General features: G+C 33.1%; 2 protein-coding genes across 5 annotated transcripts in view; one reads left to right on the top strand and one right to left on the bottom strand.

Moving 5' to 3' along the window:
* Znf711 (ZFX family zinc finger ZNF711) overlaps positions 1 to 2,896 on the top strand; it is a 32,838-nt gene extending 29,942 nt beyond the window's left edge. For all 3 annotated transcript variants that reach the window (XM_085838046.1, XM_029472921.2, XM_029472920.2), the window contains one exon: positions 188 to 2,896. In XM_085838046.1, the coding sequence (XP_085694172.1) occupies positions 188 to 1,365 (1,178 nt within the window). In that variant the 3' untranslated portion in view covers positions 1,366 to 2,896. The remainder of the gene's footprint in view (positions 1 to 187) is intronic.
* A 1,440-nt stretch (positions 2,897 to 4,336) lies between these two features.
* The window catches only part of Pof1b (POF1B actin binding protein), a 62,244-nt gene continuing 39,454 nt past the window's right edge, over positions 4,337 to 27,126 (bottom strand). The window contains exons 8-17 of one of the 2 annotated variants that reach the window (XM_021153727.2): positions 26,599 to 26,626; positions 25,253 to 25,327; positions 17,953 to 18,045; positions 16,996 to 17,109; positions 16,056 to 16,208; positions 15,649 to 15,768; positions 13,241 to 13,369; positions 12,342 to 12,424; positions 10,984 to 11,098; positions 4,337 to 8,267 (exon numbers count right to left, since the gene is read on the bottom strand). In XM_021153727.2, the coding sequence (XP_021009386.1) occupies positions 8,262 to 8,267; positions 10,984 to 11,098; positions 12,342 to 12,424; positions 13,241 to 13,369; positions 15,649 to 15,768; positions 16,056 to 16,208; positions 16,996 to 17,109; positions 17,953 to 18,045; positions 25,253 to 25,327; positions 26,599 to 26,626 (916 nt within the window). In that variant the 3' untranslated portion in view covers positions 4,337 to 8,261. Of the gene's footprint in view, positions 8,268 to 10,959; positions 11,099 to 12,341; positions 12,425 to 13,240; positions 13,370 to 15,648; positions 15,769 to 16,055; positions 16,209 to 16,995; positions 17,110 to 17,952; positions 18,046 to 25,252; positions 25,328 to 26,598; positions 26,627 to 27,126 lie in introns of those variants that run through there. The other variant, XM_085838045.1, reaches the window with a different exon arrangement.

Below are 27,126 nucleotides of genomic sequence, written 5' to 3'. Positions count from 1 at the left end.
GAGAGATCCACTTATTCAGTAAACAACTTTACTACAAATATTTTATAGTATGCATTTTTATTATGTAAAGCTTTTATTCAACTAGTATTTTAACATAGTAAATTTTAGTTATTTTCAGGGTATTGTTTTAAAGACTGTTTTAAAGAAGTGTGATCAAATGTTACAATTTCCTTTTCCCCCCTTTCAGCTGTTATAATAGGTCCTGATGGACAGCCCTTGACAGTATACCCTTGCCATATTTGCACAAAAAAGTTTAAATCCAGGGGATTCTTAAAAAGACACATGAAGAATCATCCTGATCATTTGATGAGAAAGAAGTACCAGTGTACAGATTGTGATTTTACAACTAACAAGAAAGTGAGTTTCCATAACCACTTAGAAAGCCATAAGCTCATAAACAAAGTTGATAAAACCCATGAATTTACAGAATACACTCGAAGATACAGAGAAGCTAGTCCACTGAGTTCAAATAAACTCATTTTAAGAGACAAGGAACCGAAGATGCACAAGTGCAAGTACTGTGATTATGAAACTGCCGAACAAGGACTGTTAAATAGACATTTGCTGGCTGTTCATAGCAAGAGTTTTCCTCATGTTTGTGTTGAGTGTGGAAAGGGTTTTCGTCATCCTTCTGAACTCAAGAAACATATGAGAACCCATACTGGTGAGAAGCCATATCAGTGTCAGTACTGTGCATTCAGATGTGCAGATCAATCAAACCTGAAAACTCACATTAAGTCTAAGCATGGTAGCAACTTGCCCTATAAATGTGAGCATTGTCCTCAAGCCTTTGGTGATGAGAGAGAGCTTCAGCGCCATCTGGATTTGTTTCAAGGACATAAAACACACCAATGTCCTCATTGTGATCATAAGAGCACCAACTCAAGTGACCTTAAGCGGCACATCATATCTGTCCATACCAAGGACTTTCCTCACAAATGTGAAGTCTGTGATAAAGGTTTTCATCGTCCTTCAGAGCTTAAAAAACATAGTGATATTCATAAGGGTAGGAAGATTCATCAGTGTAGGCATTGTGACTTTAAAACCTCAGATCCATTTATTCTTAGTGGTCATATCCTTTCAGTTCATACTAAAGATCAGTCATTGAAGTGTAAAAGGTGCAAGAGAGGATTCAGACAACAGAATGAGCTGAAAAAGCACATGAAGACTCATACTGGAAGGAAGATTTACCAATGTGAATATTGTGAATACAGCACCACAGATGCATCTGGATTCAAACGACATGTGATTTCAATACATACGAAAGACTATCCACACAGGTGTGAATTCTGCAAAAAGGGATTCCGAAGACCATCAGAAAAAAACCAGCACATAATGAGGCACCACAAGGAGACGCTTATGTAGTAAGATCGATATAAGGAAAGAAGTTATTTACAAAATAAAATATACTATTTGGGAGGAAAATCCCACTGTTTTATCTGGTTTCAAAGCTTGATATTAAATCATAAATTTACATTCTTTGTATTAAAGATCTTGAAATATTTGGACTAGAAAGGCAGTCTCATAGCCCTTTGAAAATTATCTAAAGAATTTAAGGAGTACCATAGGACGGCTGCAGAGGAACTTAACTGTAATTAACAGTATTATATGCATAACTAAACTACAGATGGGGAAAGTTAAGACACCTTATTTGATTGGTTACACTAGAGATAAGTGTTTCTGGAAGGAGAATACATAATTGATTTAGAAATGCTTTGCAGTAGCAAGCAGCCTCACTTTTATGCAATTTTAGAAATAGGGTGGGGAAAGAAAATGCAGTCATCCATCAGTCACTTAGTCATTGAACCTTTTATATTGTACCTGGACATTGGATTCCAGAAACAGCAAATGTTTTGTGTATTTGTTACAAGGAATCTCACTCTGAAAAAACAAGTTACATTGATTCAGTCCTAGTTTTAAAAAGCAGAACTTCAGAGTTGTTGATATTTTATCACAGGATATGAAGTTTAAGACATAGCATTCTGTGCTGAAACCTGATGTGAAATATAAGAAATAAAAAGTTCCAGTTTTGATGTTCAAGTAGATTCAGTATGGCATATATGATAAAAGTGTTTGAGTCAAATGTGGCTTTCTAAAATGGATGCAAGTATGTTAAAAAGTCAACACTATGTTTCTTATAATCTAAATGTTAAATTGAGAGAACAGTTTTCTTAAATATGAAAATATTTAGAATTTTTAGGGCATTTTTAGTAAGTATGACTCTTCAAGTCTTACTTGCTCTAATGTTTAAAGGTGCAATTTTATGCCATTATTGAAAATTTTGATTTTTAAAATCTATATACCATATTCTTAACATAAATTTTCAATGAGGTGGTATTTATGCAGTATTTAACAGAACAATATGCTGCCAATAGAGTTTGGAGGTGGGTATTCAGTTTACAGTGTATAAATTTAAAATATGCATCCCTTAACAACGCTTTGTGTTAGCATGCTGCAAATCAAAATGGCGCTTAATAATAAAACCTGGTGTAGGGAATTTTAATGAAAATCCTGTTCATAAATGTAATGCATATGATGTGTACTTTTAAGTTCTAGTTCCCCTAATTTAGTTTATATTCAGCTGTTCAGCATAATTAATGTGTGATTTTCCTTCATGCTATATTGTGGCTTTGTGTTTTAAGTAATATTCTCCTTTCTGTTTTTGCACCAGATAAGAATCTGTTACTTGAAAATAAATTTTTTACCTTTCTTAACTTCAGAATACTAAATTTGGAAAATCTACTAAACTTGTGTGTTATGTGGCTGTAAATGATGTACACGCTGTAAAATAAGATTGTTACTGTTATGTGGACTTATTATTTCTAAATGTTACTCATTGAAATGAGCATACAATAAAAAGCATTTATTGCACTTCAAAGTTTTATAATTTTATTTAAAGTTCTGTTATAATTTTCATTCCACATTAAAGACTTTTCATTTAAAGTTTCTCTTAGGCAATTTGATCATTTAAAAATATTTTTTGAATTTTTGTGTGAATGTGAGTTATGGATTTAAACAGTCATGATTCCATCATGTTTATTCCTCAAAAATAGGTGTCATTTGATAAAACCATGATTAAGTGCTATAAATAAAAGTGCTCATTTTAAGACCTGAGATTGACTATTAGAAAGGAAATTAAAAATTTTTTAAACTGTTTACATGAGTTAAGAGAAATGAGAATATTTATTTTCCCAATATACATTTTAAAAGTAAAGTATTGATTTGTGTATTTTGGATTTGTTTTTGAAAATAAGCATACAATAATTTGCTATTTTCAATAGTTTTTATTTAACAGGAATCATACTGCCATATATGTTAAACACTTGCCAGTTGAATGGTTATTCTTTAAAGCCCATTAGCAGCAGAAGAAATCTCTTACCTTCATACATTAGACTAGTGCTCCACAAATTATAAGGTTCACCTAGGGATCTTATTAATTTGAATTTAGTTGTAGTAACTAAAGTTTTACATTTCTAGCAAGTTCACTTGCTGTGCTTTTTGAGTAATAAGTGTTAGGTAAAAAGCATCTAGTATTAGTCCAGAAAACTGTGGTGCTCTTGATTAAATAACTGGGTATGTGGATAAAGAAAATCCCTATTAAGGGCATGCCATTAAGAACAAGGAAAGGAAACCTGTAAATACAAATAGCCTGAGATAAAATAACCTGTTGTGAGTCAATGAGTGAGTAGGACTGATAAGAGATGGGAGTCTTAGAAGTTCTAGTAGGAAATCATTGTAGGTTTAAAAGAATGGAACACATTTTGTTGTTGTTGTTGTTTATATTTGAAGATCATTTTGGAGAATGTAAAGACTTTTTATCACAGTTCCTGGGGGAAGTAAGTTACCATATAAGGTGTTTGTGTTTATAGCAGAATTGAACTAAATAAGATCTATTTCTTTACTTACACATAGTCCCTAAAAGAAACTTCAGTGCAAACAAGATAGAAGTCACATTATAAACTAAAAATTGTCCTTAAAAGAACAGGTTTCCCTGGCACATGACTACCCTAAATACCTGTAGAGGACTTAACTGTTAAGTTCCTTTCACAGACTAGTTCCTAGCCATCGTGTGCAGATAGATTCATTCAACTCTCACTTTTAAGTGGTCTATGGTATGAACAATGTATCTGGGAATTATTTTCCCAGAAAGAGCTCTTAAATTCTACTCATGTCTCAAACAGGAAAACTTTCAATATGAACTTTGTACCACTCATAAAAAAATTATATATATACAAATTCAAGAGTAATTTTCAGGACCCACGTAAACATTTTAACATCTTTAATCATTAACATTATTTGACAAAGCTTGTTTCATTTATATTATTCCCCTAACAATGAAGGTAAAGTTAGTTTGTAGAAGGAAGCAGCCTTGTTTGAAAGTGAAATTTTATAAAGGGGAAGATAAAGTGATGAAGCTGAGAAAGATTTCACAGAATGGGTCAGGTTTATCTCTATAAGATGCCCGGCTTGCAAGAGAACAGACAGGAAAGAGAGGCTAATTGAAGGAGTGCAGTGTGAGTCGGGAGTGGGGGAAGTTCGGTGAGTGAAGTTCACTTGAGTCTAGGCAATTCCATGGAGTTCACTTGAGATCAGTTTGTCAAGTCCATGCAGTGATGGTCAGCAGAGTTAGTTTGAGGACAAACAAATTCAGTCAGCATCTGAGAGAAGCCAGTTTGAATTAGTCAGCTTGGAGAGTGTTGAGCTAGAACAGCTCAGTTGAACCAGCCAGCCAGAGTTCAGAAAGAACTAGGAAGGGTGAGCTTATTCAGCAGTAAACTATCAGGTGAAAATTATATCTGGGGAATAAATGTTACATTTACAAGTAAGTATTCCAAAGAGAATTTTGTTTCATTAAAAATTGGAAAAGTTGGCATTACTGATAGTAATTTTGCAAGTCTTATTTACCTCCCATCTGATTTACAAACTCTTATCCTAGGAACAGATACTTTCCACAGTATGATTGTTTCATTGGACTCCTTTAGGAAACTACATTAAAATACCTATATATTCTTTCATTTAAATATACTGGTTTGCTTTTTAGGTCCTTGAGCCATATAGAGTATTCACTGATTGTATTAGCAAACACAGTATAGAAATGAGGCATTATACTGTAAAGTCCCCCCCCCCTTAACTGATATCTGTAGCATGAATTTCAAAACATTTAATATGTTGGGATGGGAAAACAAGGTTTATACACCAGCTAATATGAAGCCCCCAACACACATACAGTAGAGGACTTCCAGGTCTATGTTCATTCAGAGATGATGCACCTAACTCTCAAGAGACAGGAGGCCCCAGGGAGTTTAAAGCACCTTTTGTTTAAAACAAATTTTTGAGACATGCTTCCTTTGTGTAGCCCTGGATATATTGGAACTCATTTTGTAGACTAGGCTGTCTTCAAACTCAGAGATCTTTTTGTTTCTACCTCCCAAGTACTGGGATTAAAGGTATATGCCACCATGCCTGCTTTTTTATGAGCACATTATTAATAAGCTGAATTCAAGAAAATTACTGAGAATGGCAATTGATACTGTCTATCATGTAATTGTGTCACATAACAATCCCACTATTCCTTTATAGAATAAAAAGTTATGTCTTGTTCTGGAGTAAATATTAGGCACTTTTATCAATGAAAGATGTGCTTATTATACTCTACTGAAATACTATTTTTATTATTTATCCTAGAGTAAGCATGAAATAATGTATTTTTCAGTTGAACAAAAATTACTACAAAATCAAGTAAATTTTGTAACGGTGTATCCTGGTGAAGATGGGTCATTTGAGGAAATCATTTGAAAACATTTACTTTCAAAAGAATTTCTATTTTCTAAAGAAATGTAATCTTTATAAATTACAATAATGAGAAAGAAAGAAATGCAAAGACAGACTTTTGTTAAACTGATGTAAATTTGATAGTTAAATATTTTTAAAAGTTGCACTTTTCATATTGTTCAAATTTGAAAAAAGTAATATGGCTAAAGTACCGGTACCAAGATGGGAAGAAAATATCTTAGAAAACCATGTGTGGGCTTAGAAAACTACATTTTGCACCAGCTGGATGTCAAACTTTTGTTAAAGTTCTACCTCGTGTAGGCTATATCAAGAAGAATTTTCTTTTGTACTTATTTTACAAATTTGCCTCATAGCTCCTATATAAACATTCAAAGGATAAAACATTTCCTGGTAAAATAGGAAGATAAGCTAAATTTTTTTTTCTATTTGAAGTTTCACAAAGACAATACAGATGCTTAACATATTTTATTTAGATACATAAGAATATTTTGTATGACACTCTCCAGTTTCCATTTTATTTGACAAATCTAAAGTGAAAACATATAGAAATAGAAATGAGATGAATGGACATCTTCACCTGATGACACTGGAGTTTTCCTTGAGTAACTACACAGAATTGATGAACATAGGAAGCAGGTTAGGTTCTACACTGCCTGCAATTAGAGTTCAAACACAAAGGTTTTTCCCCCCTCTCATTTGCATGTTGCTATATCAAATATATCAATGTATAAAAAACAGACTCAGGTCTCCTGAATGACTGGGGGAATCCATCTCCAGAACTAAATGTATAATTTTATTAATATCACTTTTATTCCTCTTATTTCTATTGATCTCAAAACGTTGGTTAAAAAATGGGAAACTTTTATATGACTCTAAATCACTATCTTAGATCAAACAGACTGTCTTCTTAATTGCTCTTTAATTCTGGATATCATTAGTTTTCTGTAATTTTGAAAAAGACATTCTCATTGTAATTATGGCATTTTTTTGTCAAGGTGATTAAAGCATTCGATTGTAACTTTTGTAATAGACGAAAACAATACACTTTTGCCATAATTGCATATCTGGGTATCTATCAGAGGAGAGAACTTATCTGTCCAGAAAATAGAGGGGAATTGTAAAAATAGGAAACATTAACATTTTATATCATAAAATATTGATAAAATAGAAATTTTATTCATGTCAGAGAACTTAATGCATATCTTAAGTGTTATAAGAATATAAATAAGACTCAATTTCATATCAAGACCTTTTAAATATTTCTAACTCATAGTTCTAGTGCATATAGTGCCACAGCCATGCTTATACTAACTGCTTCTTAGAATAATTAGAATATGCTTATAAAGCATTGAAGAATTTTATAAAGGTTTCTGTAGATATTTTAGTACAAAACTATGAACTAAACATGTAACCTCAATATATTTGTTACCTTAATCCTACTTTGATGAGCAATGTTTTGTACCTTTTGATTGGGTTATATTATGAAATTTCCTTATTTATAATATAATAAACAAATACTTGTATCACTTTGTAACGTCATTACAATTCAAATAACAAATTTCTAACTACATCAAAGTCTCTACTATAAAATATTCTCCAAGTAAGATACAGCTATCAAGTATCTTTTACTGCTAATTTTTGTTATTTAAAGATTTTATGACTATGCAGTATTGCAATGTTATATCTGTCTATCACTATGAAAACTTCTACATTCTTATGCCCCTGCTTCAGTACAGTATTACGTTTTTTACAAAGTGAATGGAATCGCTTGCAGAAGATGTGTTTTGAAAGAACAGATTTTCCCCGGCACTGACATGTACTTAGAACTAAGTTACACAATGTATAATTCAATTAATGCATTTAGTTAAAAGATATTAGCTCATTTCCATGATTAACAAAATTAACCTCCACCTTTGACTTAGCTGTTTCCAAGATATGTTAGCACTGCTGTACTCATATTAGTCACAAGCTTAATGTGAGAAAAGTAAGGCTGTATATTTCATGCTCTAGTTAACCTATTTTTTTTTAATTTAATTGCTATTTGCCTCTGTTTTGCTGAAAAACAGGACTGAATCCTATAGCTAAGTTACACATTTAACATAATAGAATAACTTGTAAAGACTCTATTGTATGAATAAGTTCAACATATAGGAAGCACCCTATATAAAAATAACAGGTTAGGTTCTACAGTTTCTGCAACCAGGGTTTAAACACGAAGGTCATTTTTTTCTCCCATTTGCATGGTGTTAAATTTCAAATATATAAATGTGTGTGTGTTTTTTTTAAAGGACCTAGTTCTCCTGAATGAGGGGAACTCATCTCTAGAATTAAAGCATCCCATTAGATCCATGGGGTAGTACCAGGATTCACAATTTGATTGCATATTAGCAATAGAAAAATAACAATTAAAATCCTGATGCAGACAAAGAAAATTTCCTTTGGGTTGTAGTATTGTAGAATGAATCCATTCATGGCTAGAAAAGAAAAAAAAATACATCTTAAAATCGGTTCACAGTTATTTTTTTACATGTACATAGTTATTAAAATATTCAGTTGGGTATGTATACTGCTAACAGAAATGTATCTCACTTTTATACACTATTTTATAGAGTATTCAATAAAATGATGATCTCCAACTTAAGGAATGTGTTTTAAATGACTGTAAGGCAAGGGGGAGGGAGATTGGGTAATTTTGTTCTTATTGTCATATTTAAAGGTTAAATATGATTGGTGAAATATGTGAGTCAATAAATACAGTTCGATAATTTATGAACTTATTGAATAATTTGGAACTTCTTCCTCTATACAGCAGACAGAAGAAATAGCTATACTAGACCCTTCAATTCCACAGAAAATATTGTCACTGCACGTAGTCATGCAATTGGTTTTGTTTTGTTTTGTTTTTAGATTATTTTTTTGTTTTTTTTGTTTTTGTTTTTTTGTTTGTTTGTTTGTTTTTGTTTTTTGAGACAGGGTTTCTCTGTGTAGCCCTGGCTGTCCTGGCACTCACTCTGTAGACCAGGCTGGCCTCGAACTCAGAAATCTGCCTGCCTCTGCCTCCCGAGTGCTGGGATTAAAGGCGTGCGCCACCACGCCCGGCTTTGTTTTTAGATTTATTTCATGTATGTGAGTATACTGTTACTGTCTTCAGACACACCAGAAGAGGGCATCGCATCCTATTACAGATGGTTGTGAGCCACCATTGGTTGCTGGGAATTGAACTCAGAGCCTCTGGAAAAGCAGTCAGTGCTCTTAACCACCGAACCATCTCTCCAGCCCCATCAAGCAATTTTTTTGAATTTTAACTTTTAGGATCAAATTTTTTCCCTGTGTAAACACATTTTTGTACTAATATGATTCTTAAGTTATCAAGTACTTTTCTCACTTGATAATTAGTAATATTTCTTAACAAGTTGATGGCCTGAGGAGTGATTTGAAAAAGATTAAACTATGCATGTATTTTTATTTTTGTTGGAGATCTAATACACACTGCTTACTTTCACTGATTAGTTAAAATACTGGTGCCTGGAGCTGGAGAGATGGCTCAGCGGTTAAGAGCACTGACAGCTCTTTCGAAGGTCCTGAGTTCAAATCCCACCAACCACATGGTGGCTCACAACCACCCATAATGAGATCTGACGCCCTCTTCTGGTGTGTCTGAAAACAGCTACAATGTACTTACATATAATAATAAATAAAAAAATACTGGTGCCTATTACTGTAAAAGAACATTAGAACTTAAATCATCATGATTTTTTATTGCTACTGAAGTATTTGAGTTTATTTGGCTATAAGATACATATTTTTCTTTTTTCTTTTCATTTCTTCATTTCTTTCTGTCCCCCCGCCCCCCTTATTTTTTTCACTGTGTAGCCATGACTGTCATGGAACATACTCTATAGACTAGCCTGGTCTCAAACTCACAGAGATCTGCCTGTCTCTGCCTCCCAAGTGCTGGGATTAAAGGCATGTGGCACCACTGCCCAAGATATATATCTTTAATGCATTATTTAACAACTATTTAATTTTAATAACAGGATAAGTAAACTGTAATTTTGAGGTGTAATATTTTTCAACATATATGTATCAAAGTACAATAAAATTGTGAATAAAAACATATATTACAGATCTTTGTTTCCAAATTCCACACATATGCTCAAAATCACAAATCTCAGAAAACAAAACATTATTAGTAAACTGGATGCCCTCCTCATGCGCCTTTCAATCCACCTCTACTTTTTCAGACTAACCACTTCCTTGAGTTTACTAACCATGGATTTGCTTTATCTTAGTATATAAGCCATTAGACAGGTAGATGATAACAACACTGAAGTTACTGTTTTGAATAAAATTATGTACGGTTAGAAAGCTGAGATTCTGAAATTTCTCTGTCCATTGTACAGGAGGAATGTTTTGCATTTCTGCGCTTATGATCACTGAATTGCTTATTAAGATACCTTTCAAGATTGTAGAAGTATATAATTAAGAACAGCTCAAAAACATTTTTTAATATTAGCAAGTTTTCTCAAGCTCAGCACTATTAAAATTTGGGGTCAGAAGATTTTTTTTAAGGAGTGTCCTGCACACCATAGGCAGGACTATACCCAGTAGATGTCAATATAGCTGACCTCTACTGCAAACTGAAAATGTCCAAATACAGTAAATGTTCTGGAGTTAGAAAGTAGATGCCACAGGATAGAACTATTGTGCTGGGGAATATATATATTTCCTCTATGATGATCACTATTCTAAAGGTTAACAATGAAAGCAGTGAAAATCTGAAGAATGTAGCTGGCATCCATGTACAAGAAGAGATTTTTAGTAATGGATTGAAGTATTTAGAATGGTGTTGATATCTATGTTATCTGATCATGTTGGAGGAGGAAATTGAAGTAAATTTTAGAGTAGATGTTATTTGCATGGTTATTCAGCTTCACATTAAACCCCAGAATTTAAAATTGGAGAATTTTATAGTCTAGATATAAAATAGATACAAATCTCTTTTCCATTTTTAAATAAATAAAAGGTAGTAAGTATCCACATTCAAGATTACAAGACAAATTCTATCGATACATGCACATTCATGTTCCATTCCACTTCAAATTGCCTATGACATCTGATATTTTACCTAATTTTTAAAAGCTATAAATATGCAATTAAAACAGGCTAGAAATACCCAAATAAACTTACACAAGTCCATTTGTCTTCAGTTTTCTCAATCACAATTGTTTGTGTGTCACTACCTGGTGGTATATATTCATAGTCATCGTACAGGAGACCTAGGATTGGATATTGTGTTCTGTACCTACACACCAAAAACAGAGTTACTAGTTACTAACTTTCATTTGTAGTCACTTCCATTTCTTCTCCCCTGTTCAAATCCATTTATCACTAAATAATTAGTTTCAAATGAAATGCCTTCTCAAATATAAAAGTGCAACTCTTTTTATGTTAAATATGGGGAGGATGTGGCCTCTGATTATGATGGATCACTGGTAACACAGGACAATAATACACAGGAAAAATCAAAATAACTAAGTATCATAATTGCTGAGATCACTACTAGGAGTTTTTCGTGTATACACAATAGGGAAACATAGGGAAAGGAAAATTAACTGGATTCTAGAAAGTTTTTCAAGTTAAAGTGACACAATAATGTATATTACAGTCGTATCTTGTGTGTTAAAACTATCTAGTACTGTTTTATACATAGGTAGAAATCTGTAACAGACCTCTGCCCTAATTACCAACACTTCCAGATATTCCTTCCCAAATATGTTCCAAAACACTAATTAAAATTTTCCCCAAATATATAATTCTTAAGTTACAAATATTGTACCATTATGAGTAGGCTAATAAAATCTTGTGCTGTTGAACTACATTTAGCATGTGAATTATTCCTTAATGTATCTATACTTGATATGCTACTCAGTCACTGACTCAGCTTTCTTTATTATTAAGTCAACTGGTGATATCACACATAACCATTTTATTTCCTAAAGCACAAAATTAATGATGCTGAAAACTTGGATGTATACATTATTTAAGTGAACAAACTTAAAACATCTGTACTTAATGGAAAAATTATGATGGAAATTATATGATGATCTTCATAATATATGTTTTAAAATCAAATAAAAGACAAAGTTTATATTAGAGTTTATATTATTCAAGGTTTCAGGCATACACTGTAATTAGTGAAACACATACCTTTCACATAAAGGATTACAAATATCAACTTGAATAATCAGGGCAAGATAAAGACTGCTTTCTACAACTTACCACAACTAAATATCTATCAACTGCTGGCCCCAATGTCATAAACAACTTTGTTTTTATTTCCATAGTAGTTAACATACTCTAAATATGAAACACAATTATCCTAACCATGATATTAGTCTTTTTTGAATATTCACTCTCCAGTAGAATGATCAAACAAGTAAAATGATCGGAACACTTCTTAATGGTATGCACATCAACTAAATTTAAGAATAAAAACTTAAATTTTATAATAACTTGGCACATTATGTCATTTTAAAGTACATTACTTTTTTGTGGTGATTGTAGTCCTTCCACCACAAGAGGGTTGGTTATGGGATGAATATATTTCTTGTCTCAACTTTGAGAGTTCCTTACAAATAAAACACAATAATCATTTAAATAGAAATATAAGCATTTGGTAATAAGATTACTAAGAACAACATCCACCACTCCTCCTGTTTTGTAATTCTACTAATGTTGATACACAGTAGTCAAAATGCTATACATGCCTTTTACCAAAGTTTTTCCACCGGTTTTATCTTTTCCAACCTAATATTATTAATAACTCTTTAACCTGACTACTAACTGAGGTAGGATGTTGACAATTGGATGAACATGGATGTCAGTATGAAGATGTGAATTTATTTTGTTCTGAGTAGTTGAAAATATGGCCTAATAATAATAATGATGATGATGATGATAGTGAAGTTTCTATAAGAAAGTAAATTCAGCATTCTAACAAATTTATTATGAATGTCACTATGAGTGCCATTTTAAAAATAATAGTAGTGCTTTTAAGAACTTATCATATACCAGATTCTGGGCTACATGTTCCTTAATGAAGGAGGAGTTCATGATCTAAGAATGAGCTCACAGGCTTTAGAGAATTTCACTGTTAATAAAATATAAATCCACTGTCTTAGAAATAGTACACGTAGAACACCCATGTTTTTTTTTTTTAACTTCAATTCCTTCTTTCATTTCATTAAAAATCATACGATTCATATACATACATTGATATGTAGTAAAGTATAACTTGGAAATGTGTGCTTTCCTTGGTATTTTGATTAGGAGCTCTTAACAGCTGAACCATCCCTCCCACTCAATGTGTCCTTTCCTAATCCATGGGAATTATTTATTATACAGAATTTAATTGTACCATTGCATTTTCTCTCCTTTTTCTTACCTCTGATTGACGCTTTATAAGAGAATCCTTCTCTTCCAGCAAACTTGTCAATTCATGAAGTTTGAATTGGAAATCACTACAACTTCCTTCTCTTTTTGAAACATCTTTTTGGTACTGGTTTAATTGGGACTAAGGATTTAGAAATAACAATTATTAAAATGCTTTTAAAAAACAACTTAATTTCAATGTAGTACAGTTAGGTCAAGTCACATAGTCATAAAATGAAAAATAATATATCAATTTTCATGAATCTCTATAGAATTTTATTGACATAAAATATAATTTTAAATGCCAGTTAGAAGTTTCTTATCTTAAAAAGCTGTGTTTAATATTCATGATTAGTACTATGTAAGCAACTGCTTTAGGCCCTGGCAATAAAATAAAGCTAAGGAAAGAGGCACTTTGGATTCTGTCAAAAACAAATTAAGGCACCTTCAATCTTAATGTCATACTGTGGCTTTCAGTTCACAAAATGACTCCTGATGCATGTCTTAAGTGAATATTCACAGCATCCTAAGGGAGATAAGCATCTCCGAAGTAATCCAGACTAATATAATAGCAGCTGCTGCAACTCAAAGCAAAGGTCCTGAGGACAAACCTTTTCTTCCTCACTTCCACATATGTAGACATAGAAGCTGCCAGGTTAATGCGCATCTAATAATGTTAGGTTGGAAAAGAGGAAACCAGTGGTAGAAATTTGGTAAAATGATCAGGAGGCCTATTAACAAATTGAGTTTTGTTTTATTTATTTTAGGAAAAAAATCACTAATATTAGGAGAGAAAAATCATTGGCCATTTTATCCATCAAGATATTTAAATGACAGAGCTGAAGAGATGGCTCAGCCTCTTAGAACACTGGCTGCTTTTCCAGAGGACCCAGGTTCAATTCCTAACACCCATGTGGCAACTCACAATGGTCTTTAAACTCCAGTTCCAGGGGATCTAATGTCCTCAAAGAGACATATCAACAATTCACAGTAAACAAAAATAAATAAATCATAAGATAGTTAAATGTATTTATCTACATTTAGGACTCAGTAAGTTAAGGGTTAGTTATATCAATTCAACATAGAATTATAAGGCAACAACTATATACTTTGTCCATTATACATAAACATGAGTGACAAAACTCTTTATATGAATAAATGTTAACATACAGAAAACAAAATATCGTGATGTGTTCAGCCACAACTGATACATGTAAATCCTGAATCCTGAATTTAAGGCTCAGGGAATATCAAGGAAGAGGGGGCAGTAAGATTGTAAGTAAGTAAGCCACAGGAAAAGTAAATTTTCTGTGAGATTGACCCTGTCTGTATTAACTGTATCAACGACTGGGTAATTTCACCCATGATGCCTCAATATGGCTGCCTAAACAAGACCTGAAGAAAGACAATATAAATAGGCATGATAACATAGGGGAAAAAAATCTCACCAAGCCCCCCATCCGTGAATAAAGAACGACAGGCAACTAAGAAATGCAGGAAATGGGAGAAATAGGTTTCTGTATGTATACATCCCTTAATTGGTTATTCAGTACTGAATGATGAGACTCAAAACTATACCGTAATACTAGATGGGCTGACCAGGTTGTATTTATGTATAAAAGCAAGGATCTGGAGAACAAACAAAGGATGGGTATACAGGAGAGATTGGACAGAAGAAAGAGAAGGGAGAAATGGTGTAATTATTTTTTAATTTAAAAAAATTAACCAAAATATCATCACCCAGCTCAACTATGTCTTAGCTGAACAATGTTATATGACTCTTCTCTGAAAAAAGTATGCATTAAGCAATATTTTGAAGGATCCTTCACCAATCTCCCAAACATAAATTGTTAAAACTTTAAAAACCAAGACAATGAAATGAATGTTTTTCTAAACAACTGAGAAGAAAAAAGTAACTTAAAGTATAAAATAATTTAACTTGAAGTACCAGTTGGAAGTTTCACTGCTTTTTAATAGACAGAAGTATATTTATAAGAAAAAGTTTTAGAAAATACTAAAGTCTTCAACTTATTTATTTCTCTATAGTTTTAAAATTGTAACAATATTTATTTTTCTTTTTAATAGTGGCTGGACAGGGGAGTGGTGGTGATGGTGATGATAATTATTATTTTAATAAAAATTTACCTTATTAATTTATGCATACATATATGATAAATGTGTATATATGCTTGTATGTGTATGCAGAGGCCAGAAGAAGGTAATAGATATCACAGAGCTATAGTTACAAACATTTGAAGGATGGAATTCATGACTTGTTACATGGCTGATGGTAACTCTCTTCCTCATGATTGGAACAGCAGGTTTTGTTAAAATCCTCTGAGTTATCTCTCAAGGCCCAACAATCACTATTGTTTTAAAAAGCTTCTGTAGACAGTTTTATGCAACATAGGATCAACATACCCTTAGCTTGCTGATTTCTCTATCTTTATCAAGTCTCAAGTTTTTTACCATCTCCATATAATGATTGCCAATCTCATCCATTTTAGCCTGTAGTGTAGGGCCTGTGCAAGTCTCAGACACCTATATAAAACCAAAATAACTTTTTGTAATTGGATTGTTAAGAAGGAAATACATATTAGGTTTCAAAATTATTACGACATTAATACCATGTTATTAAATAAGACATTGAAATAATAAAAATAATCTTGAGAGGCTGTTTTATAAAGCTCAAGTGTCAGCATGGTACAACTTTCATGTAAGGTCAACAGAAAGGAGTCGAAGTACTTCTCAAGGTGAAGTTTGTATATTCTATTAACAATGATAGCCTTATAGCTATATAACTAGTACAATACTATAAAATCTAGTACCTGTATTCTAAGGTTTTTATTCTCTTGCTCTAAATTGCGTTTACAATACTCAAGTTCTTTCAGTCTGTATTCCAAGTCTGACAGTGTATGTCGAAGAGAAAGGTTATTTTCTTCCAATGACTGACATTTTGCACTTGAGTCTTGAAGTCCTTGCTGTAAAGAAGATACAAATCCATAAGAAAAATGCATTTTGAGTTTACAAAGTAAGTGTCCTTTTAAGTGACTCATTGAGAAATATGAAGAAAAAAATTCCAAACTCAATCTTTTAGACTTTTGCCTTATGATATTTTGAACATCATGCTACATTTTAATCTTTTCCCTAATCTTATTTGTCTAATGTGTAAAAAGGAATAACATTTTTATAAAAATTTCAGTCCCAATTTAGTTATTAGATCCTTGTTAGTCTGAGTACATCATACTATACTAGCAGTTTCTAAAATGACCTTGTCCTTCACTGTGGTTAAAAGATTAAGTTTGTAAGAACTTTGGGAAAGTCATGAGACCAAACAGAGAGAATGAAATCTGAAAGCTTATCATAGTTTTGGTTAGAACAATCTCTGCTCAAAAAAACACAGAATGCCTATAGAGTCCATTTCCTTGTTTATTCTGTACACAAACATAAGATGTATCATTTTTTTCCAATTAACACATCATTAGATTAAAAGACTGCATCAACTTAGACTTTCAGTGACAATTCTTGTTGCCCCAAAATATAGAGCACTGTGTATTTTGTATGCTATATACTACATAAGGTTGCCTATTTCTCTGAGAGCGTATTCAGTTGTTGAAAATATGCAAAGCTGTTCAATTCTCAGATGAACAAATTGTTCCATCACACTTTAATACCATCTGGATTATATCTCAGGACTTCAATGTGCCAGTAATTGTGCATATGGAAAGGTATCCATTAGAATATCACCTACAAAAGACATTAACTTACTTGCTGTTGGCGATTATTTGCTCTCACCGATGCCAAGAGTTCTTCATACTCTTTCATTTGATTTTCTTTGAATGCTAAGTCCTTTTCAAGTCTTATCTTGTCATTTTCCAGTGACTAAAGGCATAAATTACTTATTAGGACTCAGAGTTATATAAAATTGTTAACAGGTAATGTCTTGATTACATTGTAAAATTTCAATAAAAACCTGTTTCATCTGTAATTGCTTAACAAAGTGGAATTCTTCAAAGTCAAGAGATACAAAAGCACAAACTTTGAAATCCTCTATTGAAAGGACTATTTTGATGGATTGGCTACTGCTAAGTGCAATGAAGCAGAATGCTCTGAATAATTTTTATATTTTATTTCAATCTACAAAGACTTCTTAATCTCAGCAGGTGGAGAATCTTCAAATTAAAATACAGCTACACTTATGAGACTGCAGAACCTAACCAGAAAAGTAAGGGAAAACACTCAAAATTCCTTGAGGTGTTTTTTACTAGAGTGGAATTTCACCAGAATGTATCTAGCTGATGGCACCAAAAAATATCAATTAGAATAATAAAAAAGTTAAGCATTGGGAGGAAAGGGTTTTCAAGTTGTTTTATTTAAAAAGAAATTCTAAGTATTCTTTATCATTACAGTAAAGAGGGAAATTCTTTTTAAATGACTACAGTTATTCTAATTTTGTAGACAACTCTGCCTTTAAGCATTAATTACCTTAGTGGGAGATTAAATGATTCATGCCTATCAACATACTTTCATGTACTCATGAGGCAGTTCTTTTCTCCTCTTTCAATGCTTATTAGCTGTTTCACAAAGTTAGTCATGTCTATGGATGTGTAATACTATTGTTTTACAATATATTTGTAAAAGTATATTGAACATTTGTTTTCATTTCTGTGTGGAGAAGCTAACCATCAGAAATACATGGGAAAGAAATATCAAAATAAATCTTACTGTCAAATCATTTTGAAGATGTCCAAGTTCCTCCCGTATGTTGCTAAACGTGGACAGCACTAGTCTCAGGGACTTATCAGACATACCCCTCATCTGGAGGAAGAAAAGCATCCAGGTTTCTGTTTACTAATGCTTCAAAATAGGCAACACGAGCAAGTGTAGCTTATTTATTTGTATTTATATTCTAGTGCTACAAAAATACTTTAATTTTTTATTTTTAATACCTTTTCTTTGAGATAATTGCTCACTGTGTAGCCTTGACTGGCTTGGTACTTGTTTTGTAGCTAAAGTAGACTGGCCTTGAACTCACAAGAGATCTGCTGGCTTCTTCCTCACAAATGCTGGGATTAAAGGCTTGTACACCACAACACCCAGCATTTTATACATGTTTTCAATCAAAACAATTCTATCACCTTCCCCTTTCTTTTTGCTCCCTCTAGACTATCCATGTTTAGTACCCCACCCATGTCTCTCCGAATTCTCTCTTAAGCAAGTCAAGCCACACTCCTGAAAAGATTTTAACTAATCCTTTGGAAACTTTTCTTTTTTTCCATTTGTACGAAAAAAGTACTATCTTCTTTACACAGCAGAATTCTATCATCAAATTTTTGCTTTTGAAGAGTTGAGGCACTTGATCTTCAAGCCATAAAAAGAACTTTAAGGAACAACAATATGAACTAATCAGTATTCCCCAGAGCTGTGTCTCTAATTGTATATGTAGCAGAGGATGGCCTAGTAGGCCATCAATGGGAGGAGAGGCCCTTGGTCTTGTGAAGATCATATGCCCCAGTACAGGGGAATGCCAGGGCCAGGAAGCGGGAGTGGGTGGGTTGTGGAGCAGGGCAGGGGGTAGGGGTAGGTTATAGGGGACTTTTGGGATAGCATTTGAAATGTAAATGAAGAAAATATCTAATAAAAATTTGAAAGAAAAAAAGGAACTTTAAGTGTGCTGTGATGTCCAAGGATTCTTCCTGAGGTGTAAAGAATTAAGTTTTATGTGGAGTACAGGCTGCTTTGTCCTAAGCTATTCCAATTGGAGTTTTTTTTCAGGCAGTAACTTGCCTTGAGTGACTCCATTACCACCCCATCCCCTAGCTCATTGTTACATCTAAAATGTAGGCTATGTCACAACCCAATTCTCAAAACAATGTGCTCATTTTACATCATGTGTATGAGTGTATGCCTGCATATATACATATGTATCACATGAGTGTGTGGTGCTCATGGAGGCAAGAAAGTGGCATCAAATCTCTTGCAAGTGTAGTTACTGAACGTTGTTAACTTCTATGTTGGTGCTTGGAACTCAACTCCGGTTCTCTACTATAGGAAGAAGTGGTTCATCTGTCCTGTCCCTCAAAACCACACAGGGCTGTTGAGACAGAGCAGTGAACAGAACTAGACTGCTGCATTTAAATACAAACTCTGATGCCAATGACAGCCTGTTTTTGTTTGTTTCAAGCAAGTGACCACCTGCCTACCCAACAAGAACTATGAGGAAAAGTAAATCATCTCTTAAGGATCTCAACCTGAGGGTTGCGATCCCTTCGGGGATAGACTCTCAGATATCCTGCATAGCAGACATTTATAAGTCATAACAGTAGCAAAATTACAGTTATAAAGAAGGGGCAACAAAATAATTTTATGGTTATGGGTCACCAGACTATGAAGAATTCTATTAAGTTTACGAAGGTTCAGAACTACTCAATTAGATGAATCAAATACCACTACCTATGAACTTCTACAACTAAAATTAAATTAACAGGGGAACGCCAGGGCCAAGAAGTGGGAGTAGGGGGGAGGGGAGTGGGAGGGAGGGGAGTGGGGGGAGGGTTTGGGGGACTTATGGGGTAGCATTGGAAATGTAAATGAAGAAAATACCTAATTAATAATAATAATAAAGAATACATGGGAATGCCAGGCGGTGGTGGCACACGCCTTTAATCTCAGCACTTGGGAGGCAGAGGCAGGCGGATTTCTGGGATTGAGGCCAGCCTGGTCTACAAAGTGGGTTCCAGGACAGCCAGGGCTATACAGAGCAACTCTGTCTTGACAAAACCAAAAAACAAAACAAAAAACAAAAAAAAAAAGAAGAAAAAGAAAAAGAAAGAAAGAAAGAAAAGAAAAGAAAAGAAGAAAAGAAAAGAAAAGAAAAGAAAAGAAAAGAAAAGAAAAGAAAAGAAAGAATAAAAAAATGAATACATGAGAATATCAGCATATCAAAACCATATAAAACAAAGCACAGGTCTAAATGTCTATCATACACACCAGATTAAAGAAAGATGCAACACACTTATCAAAGGTAATAAACCTCACAATGAGGGGTGCAGGCTTATTGACATATCATCAGATCATGTGGTATATGCATCATGTTTATCAACAAGTGAAAAAAGTTCAGGTCTGACCTGAGAACTACAGCTCATAATAGTCCTATCTTCCTAACATGTTCAATGTAATTGATATTAGTTAGGATGGCTTCATATGAACTATATTAGAACATGAATACCTGTTGAAACATGTAGACTTTGGAGAGATTTTGTCTTACAAAACTCCTTCAGGACAGGTTTTCTTAATATCTTCCCTAACTATCTCCAGTGGCTCTCACTGCATTTGTATAAGTGTCCAGGCCTTTACTTAGACTTCTTTGAATCTCATAGTCTCTTTAATGGTTTCTTAGTAGGACTGAAAATCACAAGCATTTATACATAAAAAATATGTAAAGCTCAAGATGATGAAAGAAACAATGCAGAAAACCTTTAGACAATATTTGTCTCAAACTAAATTCTACAACAGGTTGGTTTGGGGAAATTCTGACTCTTATATCACCTAAGGATAAGAGGAGGAGGAACGAGCCCAGACTTCTTCCATTATCAGGGTTTAAAGAGCTACATCAATACTACTTATTAGGTCTGTGTCAGGAAAAGCAGAGATGAAACTTTCATCCTAACAGTGCAAAAATGATACCCCAAGCTGTCATATCAACTGATACCATAAAGCCTTCTGTTGTATCATGTGAAGACAGGCCAATTAGAAGAACATTCACTTCCACTTGGCAGTAATAGAAACTGTCTCACTTCCTCTTATTGTTTACCATAGGAGGTAACCTTCTAAAACAAGATATCTGAATAAAACTTTCATTGGTTAAGAGTTTCATAACACAGCAACCAAATGGTCAGGCTTTCATCTAGATTCACTGACCACTGAAAGACAAAAACGAAGTCTCAAGTTGATAAGGAAAATCAATTGATAGCTATCAATATCAAGCTAAAAGGGATTGTTAAAATTTCTCAACAAAAGCTTTTAAGCAACCATAAAATTCTTTAGCAAGAAATTACAAACACTGTGAAAGAGGAAGTCACAAACTTTTCCATAAATTAAGCCAGGAATGTCTGATAAAACATATGATTGAATATCAGTTCCAGACAGACAGATACACACACACACACAAATACACACACACACAAAAGGTGTAGTTCTTGTGGTATTAAAAGCTATAAGAATATTGCCATTTAACTTACAGAACCAAAGCTATTCAAAAACATCATCTCTCTAAACAAAAAATAACACATAAAATATAGAAAATCATGGATCAATAGATTTCAAATTATAAAATGTAATTACTAAAGCCGGGCGTGGTGGCGCACGCCTTTAATCCCAGCACTCGGGAGGCAGAGGCAGGCGGATTTCTGAGTTCGAGGCCAGCCTGGTCTACAAAGTGAGTGCCAGGACAGCCAGGGCTATACAGAGAAACCCTGTCTCGAAAAAACCAAAAAAAAAAAAAATGTAATTACTGCCATCCAGTAATTACTGCTATCACAGTTTCTTTTTTAAAACTCTTATAGAAATAAACAACCGACTATGAACAGGATGCAGGGGAATGGGAATGTAACTATGTTTCTCATAGGAATGTAAGTTTGTATACCCACTAGAGAAATCAATATGGAAGATTTCACAAAATATTTTTTATTTTTATTTTTTTTGATTTCACAAAATATTACAAAAGAAACTACCATATAATCTAGCCCAACACTCCTAGGTATATACTATGTTTATGTGAATTTTATTTAGTCATAAAGAAGAATCAAACTGCTATTTCAAGCAGTGGCTAGAATGTCAGATCATTTAAGCAAAACAAGACAAACATACTTTATATCTTTCCTCTTATGTATGAAATTTAGAAATATATACACATATACATACATATATATATGTATATATATGGGCATTTGTGTTCTCTAACATGGGGAGAGAAGATCATATAAAAAAAGAGAGAGAATCGTATAAAAGGAGAAGTAGTTTTTTTGGGGGGTTGGTGAAGTTGCAGGAAGGGTCATCAGTGGGAGGATCAAGGACAAAAATAATGAATAAGCAGATGAATAAAAAGTACAATGGCAGATACATGTGAAAATTTCCTAATGAAATTATTTTCTTCATTAATTAAATTCTTGAAAAAATAAAACACAATAAACATAATGAAGAAATTAAGAAATAGGCTTAAAACAGATTACTCTACAATAGACTATTGAGTCTTGGCAAAGAAATGGGTAATAAAAAGAATAACTGAATAAAAATTTTAGAACAATCCCAATAAACAAGAAAACAACAACAAGAAAAATCGCAGTGAATGGGTTATAAAAATGAAGAGAAAGGACAGAGAAAAGTAACCATAAACATACAAAGGAAAGTTCATAATGTAAGCACCAGTAATAAATAATGGCAATAATGAAGCTAATCCAAGAATTCTCTATGCCTTTATGCATGTCTAATAGTCACACAATTAGAACCCTGGAAGGGAAAGAGGAAGGCAGAAACTGAAAGACTATTCAGAGAAGTAGTGGCTAATAAGTTCTCCATATTAGCAATCTTCATTAATATATCTGTTTTATAGAGAGAAGTGGGGAGAGGATGTGGAGAAAGAGTATGAATACCAAACAGGATGTATTCAAAGAAATCTAGTCCTTAAGAAATCAAACCAAATAAAAACAAAACAAAAACTTCTTAAATCAAAAGACAAAAACTGAAAAGTGCAAGAAAATCCTTAGTTATTGGGAAAAACAGGTAAAAAAGTAGCAGAGTTATGGTAGAAATCATGGCGACAAGATGCAGACACTGAGTTCAGGGACCCCTATTGAAGAGTTAGGGGAAGGATGGAAGGAGCTGAAGGAGGTGAATAGGAAGCCCAAAAGTTTCAACTAATCCAGAACCCTGGGAGCTCCCAGAGACTAAGGCACCAACCAAAGAGCATGCACTAACTGGTCTGTAGTGCTCTTCCCTCCCTGCACCCCCAATTCTTTTGCCCCAACCCTGCACATATGTATGAGAGAGTTGCCTTGTCTTGTCTCAGTGGGAGAGGATGAGCCTAATCCTTTAGAGATTTGATACCCCAGGGAATGAGGATATGGGGGTGCAGGGGTGAAGGGTGGGGAAGCACCCTCTTAGAGGTAAAGGGATGGATGTGGTGAAGAACTCTTGGAGGATGGACTGGGAAGTGGGGCAACATTTGAAATGTAAATAAATAAAATGATTTTTAGAATAAAACTTAAAAAAAGAGGGAAAAAAGAAAGAAAAACTGATAAAATATTTTTCAGATGCTCAAAGAACAGAAATGTCAAATATGAATTTTATATCAGAAAAATAGAACTCATTTTCAAATGAAGAAAACAAATTATGGTATTTTTCAGGTCTAGGAGACTGGAAATAACAAATCATTATTAGACCTACTTTTATATTAGCTACAGGAATTTCTCTAAATAGAATAAAATTCTAAATTACTTGGCATTAAAGATAAACATCATATGGGAAAATACAACAGGCTATAATTATGTTCAACTTTCTCATTTATATTTGATAGATGAAACAAAATTTATGATACTAATATATTGTATATGATTGGAGAAGAAATGGTTCAAAATAATATAAATATATAGTAAAGAGACATAAAACCCTCAAAGCTTTCTACAGCTTCTGAACTTGGTAAAATACACTCAAATCCACACATGGGATTAAGAAATGGATATATAATTTGATAGCTAGAGAAACTACTAAAACAGATATACCCCAAAATAATAACAAATCTTAATGGAATTCTAAAATGCCACGTATTTTATAAGGAAGCAGAATAAAGACTAAAGAAATTCTGTGAGATATTGTCTTGATTAATGATTGATGTAGGAGGGCCCAGATCTCTGTGGATAGTGCGACCCTTGCTCAATCTGCAGCAAGCCAGAGGCAGTAATCCAGTAGCAGCATTCATTCATGACTTCTGCTTGAGTTCCTGCCTTTACTTCCTAAACTGTTACTTGGAAGTATAAGGTTAAATAAACCCTCCCCACAGTAACATACACCCAAGTAGTTTTATTTTAGTTTCTGAGGAAACTTCCTAGTGATTTCCATAGTAACTACATAACTTTGCTTTTCCGTATGCCAGATATATGGGTTCCCTTTCCTTTGCATCCTGGCTAGTATTTGTTATTGTTTCTTTTCTTAACACATACTACTTTTAGTCATATTTCCTTGGCTTCTATCTCGATTTGTGGATTTTCCCTTATTACAGGAAAATGTCCTGCTCCTATGGATTCTATCCTTATATAACACTGGAAAGAGAAGGCAATGCCTTTCCATCTTTCACTGCCTGTACTTGGAATGAGAGAAGTGGAGTATGAAATGGGCATGAGGAAGAGAAGGGAAAGACTGATTTAGAATCAGGTTCTAGTAAAGTATGGAAGTATTGACTAATAAGAATACAGTATTGACTAATAAGAACACTTTACAGCAGGCAACACATAGAGATCAATTTTCTGAATGCTAGCCGTCCAAGTCTTGGTGGTCTGACAAAGCTAAAATGTGATTCTATCTAATTAAAATATAGTCAACTAACTAATTAAAATATAGTCATCTCCTGTAGAACATAGCTTTTATTTGACGCTACCTATTCTAATGGAAGCATGCACAGCAGCAGTCCCCTAGGATTAATTACTTTTAAAACACATTTTAAGTTTATTATGAAAAATTTTAAATTAATATAGGTAATAAAATGATCTGAAATGGAGTGTTACTACTTTAAAAATTCTTTTAAATTGGAAATAGATTTTTTTTTCTCATACAATGTATCCTGTTTATAGTTTCCTCACCCTCTGTTCCTCCTAGTTCCACCCCTCCCCTTCCCTCTGGATCCTCTCCCTTTCTGTCTCTCATTATAAAAGAAACAGACTTCTAAGAGATAACGACCAAACATGACAAAATGAAATATAATAAGATGAAACAAAAACTATTATATCGAAGTTCGACACTGATCGCATCTTACCTGCAGAATATAACGAATTTGCTGTTTTGTAAACTCTGACAGTCCTTTGGGAATCAATGACTCAATGTCTTCTGACTGTAAGAAAATGGAATTTATCCTTTGAAAACATCAGCACTTTAATCTTATGGGCTGTACTTCAAAGACTTTTGTATGAAAATAGCATATTTTGGGAGGATAGCAGAAGATAAATCACTTTTCAAAGCGTTTAACTACTCAGTTATATTGCATAGACTTGGAAACAATACTAAATTCCAGAGATTGTGGCAACCAGGTAACATTCCACTTGTGTTTTAAAAGACCAGTTTAGGGCTAGGATTGAGAGGCACAATGCTCACATAGTGCTACAAGGTCCTGTCTTTGAACTCCAGAACCAAAGGGGGTGGGTGCAATAGCAATTTAAAACAAAGTGATTACTTACCTGGGTGTAGTAATACATGCCATATTTCCTCATACCTAAGTATCTAAGGCAAGATGATCAAGGCTAGCATGTACCACATAAGTTCAAGAACAGGACATGATATATAAACAAATCCTGCCTCATAAGAGAAATTAATGATGATGATGGATATAACAATAACAGAGGATTCAAATTTTACTTGAAATAACATCACTGTATCCTCCAAAATTTAAGTTTTGTTGGATGGTAGATATGTTTAGGAAGCTTCATTTTTAAATAGTGAAAACTGTGAAATAAAATTATAGGTATTATAGAACTTAAAGAAAATTTGCTTGAGGCTATTGTGACTTTTGAGAGATTATATTTTTACAACAGCAACATTTTTAAGCTTCAACTAAATTAAGGGAAAATGCAGAATAAATGCTTTTCATAGACAATTTAGAACTTACAAAACTACTTTAGTGCATATAGAATAACAACATAGAGAAATTATAAAATTAATGCACAAGAGGTGACAGTTCTTTTTATTATGCTAAAATAAACTATTTATCTGCTTGCTTATTAAATTAAAATAAATTGGTTTTCAAAATTACAAATGTAATAGAATTGATACTTAAAGATTTTTTTTACTTCAAGTGGCTACTGCATATGGTTTTGAAACATATTAGATAACATTTATTTTTATTGTATAAATTTCTGTCTTCTAAGACAGTTTTGCTACCAAGTAAAATTTAAGTGTATTTTAAATGATGACAACCTAAATCCTAGTTATAGTCATAAAATATTCCTTGTGGTTATTATTTTTATTTATAGTCATTACAAAGATATAAACATTAGTTTCCTTTCTAATCTGTGTTTCCAGTCTGATAAATAAACTAAATAAATGGATATTATTAGTATCACAATCAAAATGCACATTATTCTCTAACTGAATGATTTTTGCACTTACTGTATCTGTGGACTCAAAATCTTGTTTGCTGCAAAAACAACAAAAAAGAGACAATTTTAGAAAAAATGTATTCTGTAATCACATACAGATATTTCTGTTCTAATTATTTTTTTACTTTGTATATCACAATAATACTGGTTTAAATTGGAATCACAAATAAAGAATTTTAAATATAAAAACATGTAACTTTCACTTAGTTTAACTAAAATGATTTTTCTGGAATTAGCTGATATACTAAAATGAGTAACATCTAAATAAAAAGTAATAAAGTGTGCAGAATTAGAACAGCATCCATTTCACCAGTGCATTTGAGGATAGATGAAGAAGGGCTTGACAGGAAATGGTGTTTGGTGAACCAAACCACAATTACAGGTTTTCTCTTGTTCTCCCTCCATATTCCCTCTCTGGGTCTCACTTTCAGGACTGAGCTAGTTTCTCTGTATTACTGTTTTCATGTTATTTATTTCATTTTATCAAAATAAAAGCTTTTAAGAAGAGGTCAACTCACCTTATCTATGTATACTAGAA

This window comes from Mus caroli, unplaced genomic scaffold (assembly GCF_978045245.1).
Source record: "Mus caroli unplaced genomic scaffold, Mus_caroli_1 scaffold_5, whole genome shotgun sequence".
NCBI lineage: Eukaryota > Metazoa > Chordata > Mammalia > Rodentia > Muridae > Mus > Mus caroli.
This window is presented reverse-complemented; position numbering and strand designations above follow the sequence as displayed.